We start from the raw sequence: 14,668 nt of genomic DNA on the forward strand, positions 1-14,668 counted from the left end.
AAGCAATGACAGGAAGAGACCCTCCATTAAAGACCCTATGCGGGATCCCACAGGAATTCCTCTGGCCCTCACGGAATAGATGTGCTCCTCTTGAGCCCCACCCGTGAGCTCAGCAGGGCAGGGCTCTCGTGCCCTCGTGGGGAGGCACTGGCCATGACTTTTGGAACAGAATCCTGCAGCTTTTGCACAACCCTCGCTCAACCGTCCCAGCAAGGGCTGCGAGGGGACTGTTGGGCCACACTGTGCCCCTGCCCAAAGCACCTCTGGGCCTCGCCTTGAGACCTTGGATTCCTGCCTCGCTTCGCTAGCCTCAGGGCTGCCTTGGCCTGACACCTTGCGCTGTTAGGACTCCTCTCTTGCCGCGCAGCCTAGGCTTCCCCCTTCTCTTACCTCCTGCAAAGGGCAAAACCAAAGCCCCCGCCCAGGGCCAGGCCGCCTCTCTGAGCTCGGCTCACTGTCAGGCTCACGCTCTTGAGCAAAGCCAGGCAGGTTCCCGCAGGGAAAGCGCGTGCCTGTGCAGCGGAAACCAATCCGCCTTGTGTAGCTAAGAGCAAAGCTGGCACTCCTGGGAGGGAATCCCGCGGCAGTCTGGCGGCTCTTTCCTGGTGGCAACTTCCGCTGCTCCAAACAAGATGCTTCCCAGTTACGGAAGAGCACAGTGCGGGCAAGACATCTTCCCTGCTCTGCCCTCTTCAGTTTGAACCCTGTCTTGCTCTCTTCTTGATGGTGCAGTTGAAGAGCACGGATTCCATCCCTTCTCTATCAATGTCATGATGAGAGCTCTGCTGTTCTTCATAGAAAACTATTTGCTGTGTGACTGAAGGGGCTGGGCTGCTGCTTGGCCATCGCTGTGAGGGAGGGAGCTGTAGAGGACAGGAGCGGAGCCCGACACCACCCCCCGGGCCCAGGGCAATTCCCGGGGCTCCGACTCCCGGCTCTCCCCAGTCCGGAGGAGAATGTCGTAGTCGGTGCTGCTATGCTGCTGGTCTGCGCCAAGCTGCCCTTCCTCCTCCTCGCTCTGCCCTGGCGGGGTGACACGTGCCCAGCCTTTGAGCTGGCTATGGGGGAGGAGAGGGAAAGGCTTGGGGGGCTGGGGACCTCTGGAAGGGGGCCGGGTATGCTCCAGAAGTGGGGAGCAGGGGGCTGCACCCAGCCGCTGGCTTGGCTGAGCCCACGAGTCCTGCTGCAAATGTGGGCTCTTGACGTGGAGACCAAAGGCTGCTGCTGGGCCCCTTGGTGCTGCAGCCAGGCTGTGGCTGGGGAGAACAAGCTGGGCTCCGCCCACGTGCCCTGCTCCCAAACCCCTTGCAGGCAATCCCCCCCCCCCCCCAAACCCCGCAGCCTTCCCCAAATCCAGAAACACCCCAAACACCACAACCCTCACTTGCGGCCCAGCCCAGATGCCCCCGGCCCCCTCAGTCCACTGCCTGAGCCCACACAGGGCCACGGGGCTCCTGGGGAGGGCGGGCTGGGCCGGGCCATGTTTTGGAACAAAAGTCTGCAAAGGCCTTGGTGTGAGGCCCTAGAGAAGAGGGATTCTCCTGGGGGCTCAGAGCAACCCACACAGAGCTCAGGGCAGGCGGAGGGAAACCCAGCCCACCACCACTAAACCCCACGGCTCTCCGTGGGGACCATCCCGGGTGCTCAGGCCCAGAGCAGGAGGAGGGGCTGTGGGGGCACGGCCACATCCCAGGGCAGCCTCCATCAGGCCTCAGCTCCACAGCGGCTCTCAGCTTCAGGTGAGCTCTCTCAAGAAATACTGCTGTAATTTGAAGCCGTGCCCCGGGCATGTTCAGCAGACTTGGGCTAGGCGTACAGGAGAGAAAAGGCAGCGAGCCCAGGGTGCAGACCTAGGGCTCGCAGCACCAGGGAAGGAGCTCGGAAGGCTGAGAGAGCAACGCCGAGAAGTGAACAAGTCCTTCCCTTCACAGTGATCTGGAAAGCCACATCTCTGACTGACGCTCCTCAAGGCCGAATGGCGTTTCCTTCCACAGCAGGCCGCCTGCGAGCACGCAGAGACTAGCAAGAGGAGGCAGGCTGGGTGCAGGGGTGGTCCCAGACTTCTGTGAGCCAGGGGGCCCCTATGGGGCGGAGCGGGGCAGCAGGGATCCTGAAGGCAAGCCAGAGGTCCTTGGAGAGAATTATTCCCTTTTAGGAGGGGACAGGAAAACTGTCCTGTTTTGTTTCTTGGTGACAAACAGGGTGCTGGTCTTCTTAGCTGTGTGAACTGTGGAAGCGTCAAAAGCTTCTTTTCCGGAGGAGAGAAGGAAAGGTGTCTGGCACGCCATGGGAGGACCTTGCAGGGGCGGCATGGGGGCACCTTTCTCTCTCTGGGGCCACGGAATGGGAGCCATCGCCCTCAGGGCTGCATGCTTCGGAGGCAGGAGCTGGCGTGCCAGACCATAACGCAGGTCCCTTCCCCTGCCCTCCCAAGCCAAAACGGGCCCCTTCCGCTTGGCGGCTCCTGGGGGTTGTTCCCACCCCCGCCCCCGGCCTCCTCCTCCCTCCTCTGGCCAGGCGCCCCTGCGGGCACAGCCTCAGGAACCAGCTGGCGATGCCACAGAGGGGCAGAGATGCCCATCAGGGCAAGGAGACCAGGCTTCTCCTGCTGCAAGAGGAGACACAGAGACTGCGCTCAGGTGGGCTCTTCCTGTTGCTGAGGGCTGAAAGGAGAGGTGAAGGCAACACCTGCATCTCCCTCCCCCACACCCCTCCCTCCCCCGTCCCCCTTAGTCCTAGGACACAAATCACAGCAACAGCCAGCAACAGGCTACCCACAAGATGCTGTGCCTCTGCGGCTGGGTTCCTTCTCCGTTTTGGACAGGGTCAGCTGCCCAGAGGAGGCAGACATTTATCGGGGCATACGCTGGAGGAACACGGCTGAAACCCTGGCCTTTTTCTGTATTAGGCTCAAAACCAAGACCTAAAACACCCTGTGTTTCATCGTGCCCTCCTTGACAGTCTCATGCGTAGCAGCACTCCTCCAGGAAGAAAATCTCCTCTGCCACAATCCCTCCTGCTCCCCTGCGACTGTACACAGCAGCAGAGGCAAGAGGAAGCTCCTCATGCTTCCCGCAGTCCACCAAGCTCCCGGGGGCGGCGGGGCAATGGCGGGAAGTAACCAAGGGTGGAGACCAGGGAAGGACGGAAGTTTCTGGAGGCCTGAGATGGCCCGCTGAGGGCGCAGAGCCATGAAGCTGTCTTAGCAGAGAGGTGAGGCCTTCCCCTGGCGGCTGAGGGGAGCAGAAGCGCAGGGGAAGCGATGACAAGAGCCCAAGCACAACAGGCAGAGCGTGTCTTGTGTCACACAGGCCCCAGCATGTGTGCAGCCAAGCACACCGGGCTCCCTGCGCTGGCCGTGGCACGGCTGCTTGAGCCCCACAAGAACTCCACCTCTGTGCTTCCTCTCCCTGCAGAAGTGGAGCGCACAGCCACCAGCTGAGCAGCAGCCCCCTTTTTCTGGTGGGGATGCGTCAGCAGGCACGGGGTCAGTTTGAGAAAAGGGAGGGAGCCCCGAGGGGCGGCTGTTGCTGGGCCGGCATAGGTATGCCAAGGCCCCCGTAGGGGCCCAACAGAACTTGTCTGCCATCTCTTGGTGCTGGTTGAGGCATTTGGATGCTGGGAAGCTTGCGCTGGTCCGCATGGGCTTGACGTCTAGTCAGGGCGCGGCACGCTGTGCTGAACGCCTCTGTGCTGACTTGCACTGCCATTGCAGTCTCTAGGTCGAAGGAAATCGGAGAAACTCTGTTCCTCATTTCTGCTGTAGAGCAGAAGGCCATTTACACGAAAACACGCTGCTTCACGGCAAGAAAAGGACAAGGACACACTGGGGGCATCAGGGCCAGGTGCCAAATGGGTGCTGCCTACAGCCTCCTCTGTTCAGATGAACCGCCTGAGGTTATCCTGCGGGCAAGACGTGTGTGCCGCACGGCCCCAGCCATGAACAACGCTGCGTGTGTCAGGGCTCAGCGTGAGCCAGGGGCTGCCTGGGGGCCGGGGAGCCAGGGGAGACGCCAGGGCCGTCAGGGCAGGGGCCTGGTCCTCCAGGGCGCGTCCCACCTGCCCCCGGTGAGGGCGAAGGGCAGGTCGGGATTGGGAGGGGGGCAGCCCTGAGCCCAGGCCAGCCAGGCACCTCCGTGGTGACAGGGTCAGGCCGAGGCAGGGCCGTGCAGTCAGCCCACGAGGCGGGGTCTGGGTCAGCGGGGCCCCTGGCTGGGGCACCTCTGTGCCCGTGACCTAATGAGCCCCCAGAGATGACACAGTGAGGCTGAGCTCACAGTGGGACGCGCCGCATCACAGAGGTCTCCCTGGTCCCTGGCGGTGTCCGCACTTCCCTGCGAGGCCCAGGCGCTGGCTGGGTGCTGCTCACCGCTGTTCTTTGGAGCTGCTCCGCAGCAAGCAGAGCGGGCAGCAGGCAGCAGGGCCACGCTGGGGGCCCCTCGCCGTCAGGCAGAGGAGCAGGGGCCCGTTGGACAGGAGCCTGGGGCGAGGAGACGACGAGAGCGTCCTTTTCCCCTGGCTGCCGAGGCGAGCTAAGGGCAAGGGGCAAGCGGGATGGAGGGCTGCTGGACCAAGACCATCAGCCTGGAGCAGAGCTCCTTGTTCCCAACGCTGCTGCAGCTCTCCACCGAAGGTAAGGGCTTGGGGAGCTGCTTCCCCAGGGGCCGCAGAGACTCTTAGCTGTCCAAAGAGCTGTGGAGCTGGGGCTGTGAGGGTGGCTGCAGGCGGCTGGGGGCTGCCACGAGAGCCTGGCCTGGGCTGGGCTGGGCTGGGCTGGGCTGGCCTGGGAGGAAAGGGGTGCCCTGTCCCAGAGGGCTGGGCCTGACATGTGTTTCCCTTGCTTTCCAGAGATTATTGCTATTTGGGACGCCGTGTCCAATTACATCCTGGAAGAGCTGATGCAGGACAAGGTGGGCTGGTGTCCTGGAGGGTTTTGGCTGTCCAGGGAGCCCTGGGTGCCCGGGAGCAAGCCTTCCTTCCCCCAGCCCCACAGCTGCACACCACACCTGGCCCGCCTGCTGCACAGCAGCTTTTTGGCCAGCCGGGAGAGAAATCCCGTGCAGCTCTAGTGTGAGACAGCATCTGGCACGTCCCAGGGCTCCCCGCTCCCCTGCGGCCCCCCACTAAAGACCGCGCAGAGAGACAGGGCTCTGTGCCAGGGCTGCTGGAAACCCCGGGGATCTTCTCTAGCTGAGGGACGTTAGTGAACCTCTCAAGGAGGGTGAGGGACAATGCGGAGAACGTGGCTCTTCTCTAAAGCCTTCCCCAAGTGCCCCTTGCACGTCAGCAGCAGAGAGGGCACAGAGCAGCGTTCCCACGCTCCGACAAACAGCACTTTTTCCCTCGCCAAAAGCCTTCCTGGTGGGCCTTTGTGTCTTTGCTGTGTGCAGGGTGTGCTGCTAGCGGGGCTCGGCACCTTCTGCACGGTCCGGGAGCCACTGCGCCCTGGCAAAGACAACGTGGTGACAGTTCGAAGGCCTGTGTTCCAGCTGGAAATGGACATGGTCTGGCTGCAGAGGCTCCAGCATCCCAAAGTGACTCTGCCTGGTGAGTTGGCAGCGGCCACCCTCTGCTTCCCCTTGCCACATCACCTGTGGGGCAGGGGGTGGCTGCTCCCTGCTCTTTGGGAGGGGCAGGCAGAAGTAGGGATGTCCAGCTCCATCGCCCCGCAGAGAGCTCTTTCCGAGAAGGACCTTTTCTCTAGGCGTTTGTACTACAGAATAGTGCTTGCACACAGTCAGGCTCTCTCTCTCTTTTTGAACTGCCCTAACAACTGCCTCCGTGCCACTCGCCTCTCTTGATGGCCCAACAATGGAAAGTTGGCCTGCTGTGGCAGTGGTGTTGTTCCTCTCCCGTGTAGACAACGTGAAGATCAAGCCGCTGAAGTACCGGCAGCTGTCCCTGGCCACCTCCTTCTCGAGGCGCGTGGTGGAAGACTGCGTGCAAGAGACCATCCGCTTGTTCTCTGCGCACGTGCGCAACAAAGAGAAGGTCGCCTTTGCCTTCAGGGACGTCGGCGTTCTGACTTGCCAGGAAGACAAAGTGCACATGAGCTTTTATGCCCGCTGCACCCGGTGGCTGGCGGACCCCTGCAGTGTAAGTTGCTCCGCTTTCCCTGCGATTTCTTTGGGAATCCTATGGAAGGACGAGCGACCTGATGTGTGTTGGCCAGCCGGGACGTGGCAGCCTACTGAAACGCCTTCCCCAGTGCTTGCCCCCACAGCCTTCTCCAGGAGCAAAGAGAGCGAGCGCCTCCTGAGTTTCTTGCCCCTTGCCCCTACAGAAAGCCTGGCAGTGTTATCAGCCGAGCTCTGTTCTTTGCTGTGCAGCTTCTCCGCACCGGCATGAGGGGCTAATGTTCTCGGCAGAGAGCTTAGAGGAGGCTTTGGAGAGGCGGCCTCCTCTTGTGGCAGGAGAATGCTCTGCTGCCTTCAGCAGCAAGGCGAGAGCTGCCTTGGAAGCCTCCCAATGGGTCTGTGTTACATTGCAGAGACTGCCTACGATAGATCTCTCCATCTCCGGCACACCTGCTGCCCTGGGGACCCGGCCTAGCCCTCTGCATGTGTTCCCGAGGTGAGTGCCTTTCCTTTGCAGCCCTTGGCTAACCGAGCAGGCGGCTTCCCGGCTGCTGCTCGGCACCGTGCACCGCCAGGGCTTGACACTCAGCATGGAGTTGGGAATAACTCACACAGTGACTGGTTCCCGCTTCACTAAAGCTCACTTTGGGCTTCTCACACGTGTCTTTGCCTGGAGTGAGCGGGAACCGTGACTGCGTTTCTCATGCCCAGCCTGCCCTCCTTCCCATCAGAGAGCAGGGACTGCACACAGAGAGGCATTTAGGCTACGCCTTCTGTCTTTTGGGGGAGAGTGCCAAAAACCAGCTCCCAAAGAGCTGTGCACGGACACAGAGGAGGGGGGATGCAAGAAGGACTCCGGCAGCAGTGAGGAGGATCCGTGTCCGCAAGCTGCAAAGGGGAGACAATGCCCTTCCTTCAAAGCTGGCTTGTCTTTTGGTTTCCAGGTTTCAGCTTGCTGTGCAAGGCAGCGTGGAGGCCCAGGCTGCCCCCACCGGCTGCCCACAGGGGAAGGAGCAGGAGCTGGAAGAAGAGCTTGGGGCCGTCAGGAGCAGCAAAGGTCAGGGAAGAGATGCCTCCTGACCCGGCTGGGTCCCTGTCCCACGCTGGGTGACAGCAGCCAGGTAAAAATGCACTCCGCAAGCGGCTGCTCTCAAGAGCTTCCTTGTTTCCTCCTTCCAGAGAGGCGTCCTGGCAAGCTCCTGCCGCACCGCGAGGAGCTTTCTCTCCCCGTGCTGCCAAAGTGGGGGGAAGGCGCGAGGCGGCAAGGCATGGAGAGCAAGCCTGCTGCCAGGTGAGAGCCTTGGCGGAAGGGCTGAGGGGCACACTGGGACCTGCGCAGGGGAGACGTCCCCTTTGGACACGCCGGCCCCAGGGACTCAAAAGGCCTCCTGACACTTGTCCAGCAAAGGCTGCCTGCTTGCTGGATGCCAAGCATGCGCCAGTTTGCGGGAGAGCCTCACGTTGCCCTTGTTTTCCTCCAGGGTCATGTCACGCCCTTTTGGGGAGCTGAAGGCAAATCCTTCTTAGCAAACACCTCCTGCCCTTGTGCTAACGCGCCCTGTGGTGTCTCCTCAGGACCCTTGTGAACCAGACGGCCCCCATCCCGGGCACCTCCCCGGGGAAGCAGGTTGGCGTGCAATACCTCCCGCACCCTCCCGCCGGACCTCGGCGTGGCCGTGCCGGCGCCACTCCCAGGGGTGCAGCACAGGTGCGTGATGGGGCTCTGGGTAATCCTGGCATCTCACCCACTCGTAGGAAAGCCCCGGCCTATGAGACTCCCTCCGGAAAGGGCCCTCAGCACGTAGCCACTGGAGCCGTCGGTGGCCTCTTTGGGTGCTACTTTTGGGCGTAGTTAGGCACTGCTTGTACAACAGCTTTTTCAGCCTGCCTTCTGCCGAAAATCCCGCAAAAGAGTGACGGTGGCGAGGCTCAAGACAAGGGGCGGGAGAGCGGGTGGAAAGCCAGCGCCAACACGCCCCTGCCCAGAATCCCTGCCCAGACAGACAAGACTAATACTCTTGCCTTTCCGCGGCCCCGCAGGATGCAGCCTGCCCTCCCACGCAGAGGTTTGGAAGAGCTGCCCACGTCTCCCTCTTGAAAGAGGAGCAGAGGCAGCACCAAGCATCGTGGGAGGAACAGCAGGCCGCACTGGAGAAAGAGGCCCGGCGTCAGGCCCAGGTACGGGATGCCTTTGACGGCCCTCTGCAAAAGGGCCTTTCCCACGTCCAGGGCGGCGGAGCCTTGCAGGCAGCCAGGGCCCAGGCGGACGGCTGCCTCCGAGGAGCTGCGCCCAAGCTGGCCCACCCCTTCCGAGGAGGGAGACGGCTGCAGCCAGAAGCGGGCCCAGAAGGAGCCAGGCGCTGCAGCGAGGGCAGCTGGCGGGGGATGCCTCCCCACTGGGCAACCTCTGCCTGCGGTGCCTGCCTTCGAGCCAGAAACCAGCTCTCGGGGGCAGCTGCCTTGAGCCCCTTGGCCCCAGACGTGCCGGCGGCAGAGCCGCAGGGGCTCCGCTCTGGTAGCCCATTGTATCAGCTCCTTGTGTAGCCTGAGTCTGGCTCTACAAGGACTAGGTGCCTCCCCTGCAGCCCAGTGCTGTCTCGCCCATTCACCCCTCCATGCTGAAACCATTTCTTCTTCTTCTCCTTGCAAAACAGATCACACTAGTGGAGCTGCAATACGCCCTCGAGCAGCGTCGTCGCCCAGACACTGACATGCCGGGGAGGCCCCCCCAACGGTAAGCGTGCGTGGGCGCGCAAGCTCAGAGCCAGGGCCTGGCGCAGGCGAGGGGCTCTGACCCCCCCTGCAGGTGCCAGGACCCCAAATCCCTCAGCTCCAGGACACAACCTATGACAGCCCCGGCTTTCTGCCGACGTGGGTTTGCAGGGGCTGGGGGGGCCGGAAGGCTCCCGGGAGAGCGGGAGCGGGACTTTGCCACTCCTATTGCAGGCAAGCGTCCGCACAAGCAAAGCAGAACATGCAGCTTCTGACTTCCTACAAAGTTCTTCGGGACAGGTGGAAGGAAAGGGTGGAAAGAAACCGACAGAGGCTGATGGTGGAGGAGGAGCGGCACCGGTAAATACCTGGCAACCCAGGCGCGTTCCCCCCTTTCCGCAATGCCCTTCCTGCCATGGCCCTGGGGAAAGAGGGTCTTCTCCAGCCCCACCTGGAGAAGCACAGAAGCAGCCTTGGAGCCTGGCCTGGCCTCACACATCCCGCCCACTCCAAGGGGGTGGGGGGTGGGGGTGCACCATGACATTTCCAGCAACGTCTCCAGTGGCACAACATCCTCTTCCTGAACCCCGCAGCGCTTTGGTGATGCGCCACCTCCAGAAGAGAGAGCAGCAGGACCGTGTGCCGGGCAGTTACCACCAAGATGGCTTTTATGCGTGGAAATAAAGGGCCTTTCCGAGCTGCTGTGAGCCTTTCCTTGGTGGGCTGTGAAAGTGCAAGGGGCAGCAGGGCAGCTCCAGAGGGGACGGAAAGGGTCAGGCGGGAGCCAGGAGAGTGGGGCAGCCCCTCTGCCGGGCAGCTCTCACCCCGGCCATGCCCTAGCAGGTGACTTGGGGACTGCCACGCCAGAGAGGAGGCGAGGGAAAGGTTTTGGGGGACAGTGTGTGTGACTCAGCCGCCCAAATCCTGCCAAGCTCTTCCGGGAGCTCCAAGTCTTTGGCTCACCATGTCCCGGTCCAAAGCACTGGTACCTCTCCTCCAGGCAGGCCCTGGGGGACAGCAGCCACTCCTTGGCATGGGCCGCAGCCTGCTCCCTCAGCGTGGCGGCTGAACAGACCCCGAGGCTGGGCAGACCCCCAGCCAGACCCTGGCACCACCGGGGCCAAGGCACCGCACGGGAATGCCAGAGCTCCCCCCAGCACTCCCACCACTCCCTCCACCAGCTTGCTCCCAGCAACAGACCTGTCAGCAAAGGGCAAGGGAGCCTTCCCAGGGGCTCAACTCCACTTGGGACTGCAAAGTGAAGACAGCTGGTGCCTGGTCACAGCCGCAGTCCCCAGCCTCTGCCTTGCAAGGGCTTTCTCTGCACAAGCAATGACAGGAAGAGACCCTCCATTAAAGACCCTATGCGGGATCCCACAGGAATTCCTCTGGCCCTCACGGAATAGATGTGCTCCTCTTGAGCCCCACCCGTGAGCTCAGCAGGGCAGGGCTCTCGTGCCCTCGTGGGGAGGCACTGGCCATGACTTTTGGAACAGAATCCTGCAGCTTTTGCACACCCCTCGCTCAACCGTCCCAGCAAGGGCTGCGAGGGGACTGTTGGGCCACACTGTGCCCCTGCCCAAAGCACCTCTGGGCCTCGCCTTGAGACCTTGGATTCCTGCCTCGCTTCGCTAGCCTCAGGGCTGCCTTGGCCTGACACCTTGCGCTGTTAGGACTCCTCTCTTGCCGCGCAGCCTAGGCTTCCCCCTTCTCTTACCTCCTGCAAAGGGCAAAACCAAAGCCCCCGCCCAGGGCCAGGCCGCCTCTCTGAGCTCGGCTCGCTGTCAGGCTCACGCTCTTGAGCAAAGCCAGGCAGGTTCCCGCAGGGAAAGCGCGTGCCTGTGCAGCGGAAACCAATCCGCCTTGTGTAGCTAAGAGCAAAGCTGGCACTCCTGGGAGGGAATCCCGCGGCAGTCTGGCGGCTCTTTCCTGGTGGCAACTTCCGCTGCTCCAAACAAGATGCTTCCCAGTTACGGAAGAGCACAGTGCGGGCAAGACATCTTCCCTGCTCTGCCCTCTTCAGTTTGAACCCTGTCTTGCTCTCTTCTTGATGGTGCAGTTGAAGAGCACGGATTCCATCCCTTCTCTATCAATGTCATGATGAGAGCTCTGCTGTTCTTCATAGAAAACTATTTGCTGTGCGACTGAAGGGGCTGGGCTGCTGCTTGGCCATCGCTGTGAGGGAGGGAGCTGTAGAGGACAGGAGCGGAGCCCGACACCACCCCCCGGGCCCAGGGCAATTCCCGGGGCTCCGACTCCCGGCTCTCCCCAGTCCGGAGGAGAATGTCGTAGTCGGTGCTGCTATGCTGCTGGTCTGCGCCAAGCTGCCCTTCCTCCTCCTCGCTCTGCCCTGGCGGGGTGACACGTGCCCAGCCTTTGAGCTGGCTATGGGGGAGGAGAGGGAAAGGCTTGGGGGGCTGGGGACCTCTGGAAGGGGGCTGGGTATGCTCCAGAAGTGGGGAGCAGGGGGCTGCACCCAGCCGCTGGCTTGGCTGAGCCCACGAGTCCTGCTGCAAATGTGGGCTCTTGACGTGGAGACCAAAGGCTGCTGCTGGGCCCCTTGGTGCTGCAGCCAGGCTGTGGCTGGGGAGAACAAGCTGGGCTCCGCCCGCGTGCCCTGCTCCCAAACCCCTTGCAGGCAATCCCCCCCCCTCAAAACCCCGCAGCCTTCCCCAAATCCAGAAACACCCCAAACACCACAACCCTCACTCGCGGCCCAGCCCAGATGCCCCCGGCCCCCTCAGTCCACTGCCTGAGCCCACACAGGGCCACGGGGCTCCTGGGGAGGGCGGGCTGGGCCGGGCCATGTTTTGGAACAAAAGTCTGCAAAGGCCTTGGTGTGAGGCCCTAGAGAAGAGGGATTCTCCTGGGGGCTCAGAGCAACCCACACAGGGCTCAGGGCAGGCGGAGGGAAACCCAGCCCACCACCACTAAACCCCACGGCTCTCCGTGGGGACCATCCCGGGTGCTCAGGCCCAGAGCAGGAGGAGGGGCTGTGGGGGCACGGCCACATCCCAGGGCAGCCTCCATCAGGCCTCAGCTCCACAGCGGCTCTCAGCTTCAGGTGAGCTCTCTCAAGAAATACTGCTGTAATTTGAAGCCGTGCCCCGGGCATGTTCAGCAGACTTGGGCTAGGCGTACAGGAGAGAAAAGGCAGCGAGCCCAGGGTGCAGACCTAGGGCTCGCAGCACCAGGGAAGGAGCTCGGAAGGCTGAGAGAGCAACGCTGAGAAGTGAACAAGTCCTTCCCTTCACAGTGATCTGGAAAGCCACATCTCTGACTGACGCTCCTCAAGGCCGAATGGCGTTTCCTTCCACAGCAGGCCGCCTGCGAGCACGCAGAGACTAGCAAGAGGAGGCAGGCTGGGTGCAGGGGTGGTCCCAGACTTCCGTGAGCCAGGGGGCCCCTATGGGGCGGAGCGGGGCAGCAGGGATCCTGAAGGCAAGCCAGAGGTCCTTGGAGAGAATTATTCCCTTTTAGGAGGGGACAGGAAAACTGTCCTGTTTTGTTTCTTGGTGACAAACAGGGTGCTGGTCTTCTTAGCTGTGTGAACTGTGGAAGCGTCAAAAGCTTCTTTTCCGGAGGAGAGAAGGAAAGGTGTCTGGCACGCCATGGGAGGACCTTGCAGGGGCGGCATGGGGGCACCTTTCTCTCTCTGGGGCCACGGAATGGGAGCCATCGCCCTCAGGGCTGCATGCTTCGGAGGCAGGAGCTGGCGTGCCAGACCATAACGCAGGTCCCTTCCCCTGCCCTCCCAAGCCAAAACGGGCCCCTTCCGCTTGGCGGCTCCTGGGGGTTGTTCCCACCCCCGCCCCCGGCCTCCTCCTCCCTCCTCTGGCCAGGCGCCCCTGCGGGCACAGCCTCAGGAACCAGCTGGCGATGCCACAGAGGGGCAGAGATGCCCATCAGGGCAAGGAGACCAGGCTTCTCCTGCTGCAAGAGGAGACGCAGAGACTGCGCTCAGGTGGGCTCTTCCTGTTGCTGAGGGCTGAAAGGAGAGGTGAAGGCAACACCTGCATCTCCCTCCCCCACACCCCTCCCTCCCCCGTCCCCCTTAGTCCTAGGACACAAATCACAGCAACAGCCAGCAACAGGCTACCCACAAGATGCTGTGCCTCTGCGGCTGGGTTCCTTCTCCGTTTTGGACAGGGTCAGCTGCCCAGAGGAGGCAGACATTTATCGGGGCATACGCTGGAGGAACACGGCTGAAACCCTGGCCTTTTTCTGTATTAGGCTCAAAACCAAGACCTAAAACACCCTGTGTTTCATCGTGCCCTCCTTGACAGTCTCATGCGTAGCAGCACTCCTCCAGGAAGAAAATCTCCTCTGCCACAATCCCTCCTGCTCCCCTGCGACTGTACACAGCAGCAGAGGCAAGAGGAAGCTCCTCATGCTTCCCGCAGTCCACCAAGCTCCCGGGGGCGGCGGGGCAAAGGCGGGAAGTAACCAAGGGTGGAGACCAGGGAAGGACGGAAGTTTCTGGAGGCCTGAGATGGCCCGCTGAGGGCGCAGAGCCATGAAGCTGTCTTAGCAAAGAGGTGAGGCCTTCCCCTGGCGGCTGAGGGGAGCAGAAGCGCAGGGGAAGCGATGACAAGAGCCCAAGCACAACAGGCAGAGCGTGTCTTGTGTCACACAGGCCCCAGCATGTGTGCAGCCAAGCACACCGGGCTCCCTGCGCTGGCCGTGGCACGGCTGCTTGAGCCCCACAAGAACTCCACCTCTGTGCTTCCTCTCCCTGCAGAAGTGGAGCGCACAGCCACCAGCTGAGCAGCAGCCCCCTTTTTCTGGTGGGGATGCGTCAGCAGGCACGGGGTCAGTTTGAGAAAAGGGAGGGAGCCCCGAGGGGCGGCTGTTGCTGGGCCGGCATAGGTATGCCAAGGCCCCCGTAGGGGCCCAACAGAACTTGTCTGCCATCTCTTGGTGCTGGTTGAGGCATTTGGATGCTGGGAAGCTTGCGCTGGTCCGCATGGGCTTGACGTCTAGTCAGGGCGCGGCACGCTGTGCTGAACGCCTCTGTGCTGACTTGCACTGCCATTGCAGTCTCTAGGTCGAAGGAAATCGGAGAAACTCTGTTCCTCATTTCTGCTGTAGAGCAGAAGGCCATTTACACGAAAACACGCTGCTTCACGGCAAGAAAAGGACAAGGACACACTGGTGGCATCGGGGCCAGGTGCCAAATGGGTGCTGCCTACAGCCTCCTCTGTTCGGATGAACCGCCTGAGGTTATCCTGCGGGCAAGACGTGTGTGCCGCACGGCCCCAGCCATGAACAACGCTGCGTGTGTCAGGGCTCAGCGTGAGCCAGGGGCTGCCTGGGGGCCGGGGAGCCAGGGGAGACGCCAGGGCCGTCAGGGCAGGGGCCTGGTCCTCCAGGGCGCGTCCCACCTGCCCCCGGTGAGGGCGAAGGGCAGGTCGGGATTGGGAGGGGGGCAGCCCTGAGCCCAGGCCAGCCAGGCACCTCCGTGGTGACAGGGTCAGGCCGAGGCAGGGCCGTGCAGTCAGCCCACGAGGCGGGGTCTGGGTCAGCGGGGCCCCTGGCTGGGGCACCTCTGTGCCCGTGACCTAATGAGCCCCCAGAGATGACACAGTGAGGCTGAGCTCACAGTGGGACGCGCCGCATCACAGAGGTCTCCCCGGTCCCTGGCGGTGTCCGCACTTCCCTGCAAGGCCCAGGCGCTGGCTGGGTGCTGCTCACCGCTGTTCTTTGGAGCTGCTCCGCAGCAAGCAGAGCGGGCAGCAGGCAGCAGGGCCACGCTGGGGGCCCCTCGCCGTCAGGCAGAGGAGCAGGGGCCCGTTGGACAGGAGCCTGGGGCGAGGAGACGACGAGAACGTCCTTTTCCCCTGGCTGCCGAGGCGAGCTAAGGGCAAGGGGCAAGCGGG

The 14,668-nt window shown here is 62.5% G+C and overlaps 1 protein-coding gene across 1 annotated transcript; it reads left to right on the forward strand.

The window, feature by feature from the left end:
- Nucleotides 1-4,554: 4,554 nt before the first annotated feature.
- LOC135329605 (uncharacterized) lies at nucleotides 4,555-9,153 on the forward strand. Its single transcript, XM_064518534.1, has 11 exons — nucleotides 4,555-4,633; nucleotides 4,849-4,910; nucleotides 5,391-5,547; nucleotides 5,861-6,096; nucleotides 6,284-6,573; nucleotides 7,022-7,134; nucleotides 7,257-7,368; nucleotides 7,653-7,785; nucleotides 8,118-8,255; nucleotides 8,732-8,811; nucleotides 9,024-9,153. The coding sequence occupies exons 1-11, from the start codon at nucleotides 4,555-4,557 to the stop codon at nucleotides 9,151-9,153; spliced, it is 1,530 nt and encodes a 509-aa protein (XP_064374604.1).
- The last annotated feature ends 5,515 nt before the right edge of the window (nucleotides 9,154-14,668 follow it).

Source organism: Dromaius novaehollandiae, chromosome 12, assembly GCF_036370855.1.
Source record: "Dromaius novaehollandiae isolate bDroNov1 chromosome 12, bDroNov1.hap1, whole genome shotgun sequence".
NCBI lineage: Eukaryota > Metazoa > Chordata > Aves > Casuariiformes > Dromaiidae > Dromaius > Dromaius novaehollandiae.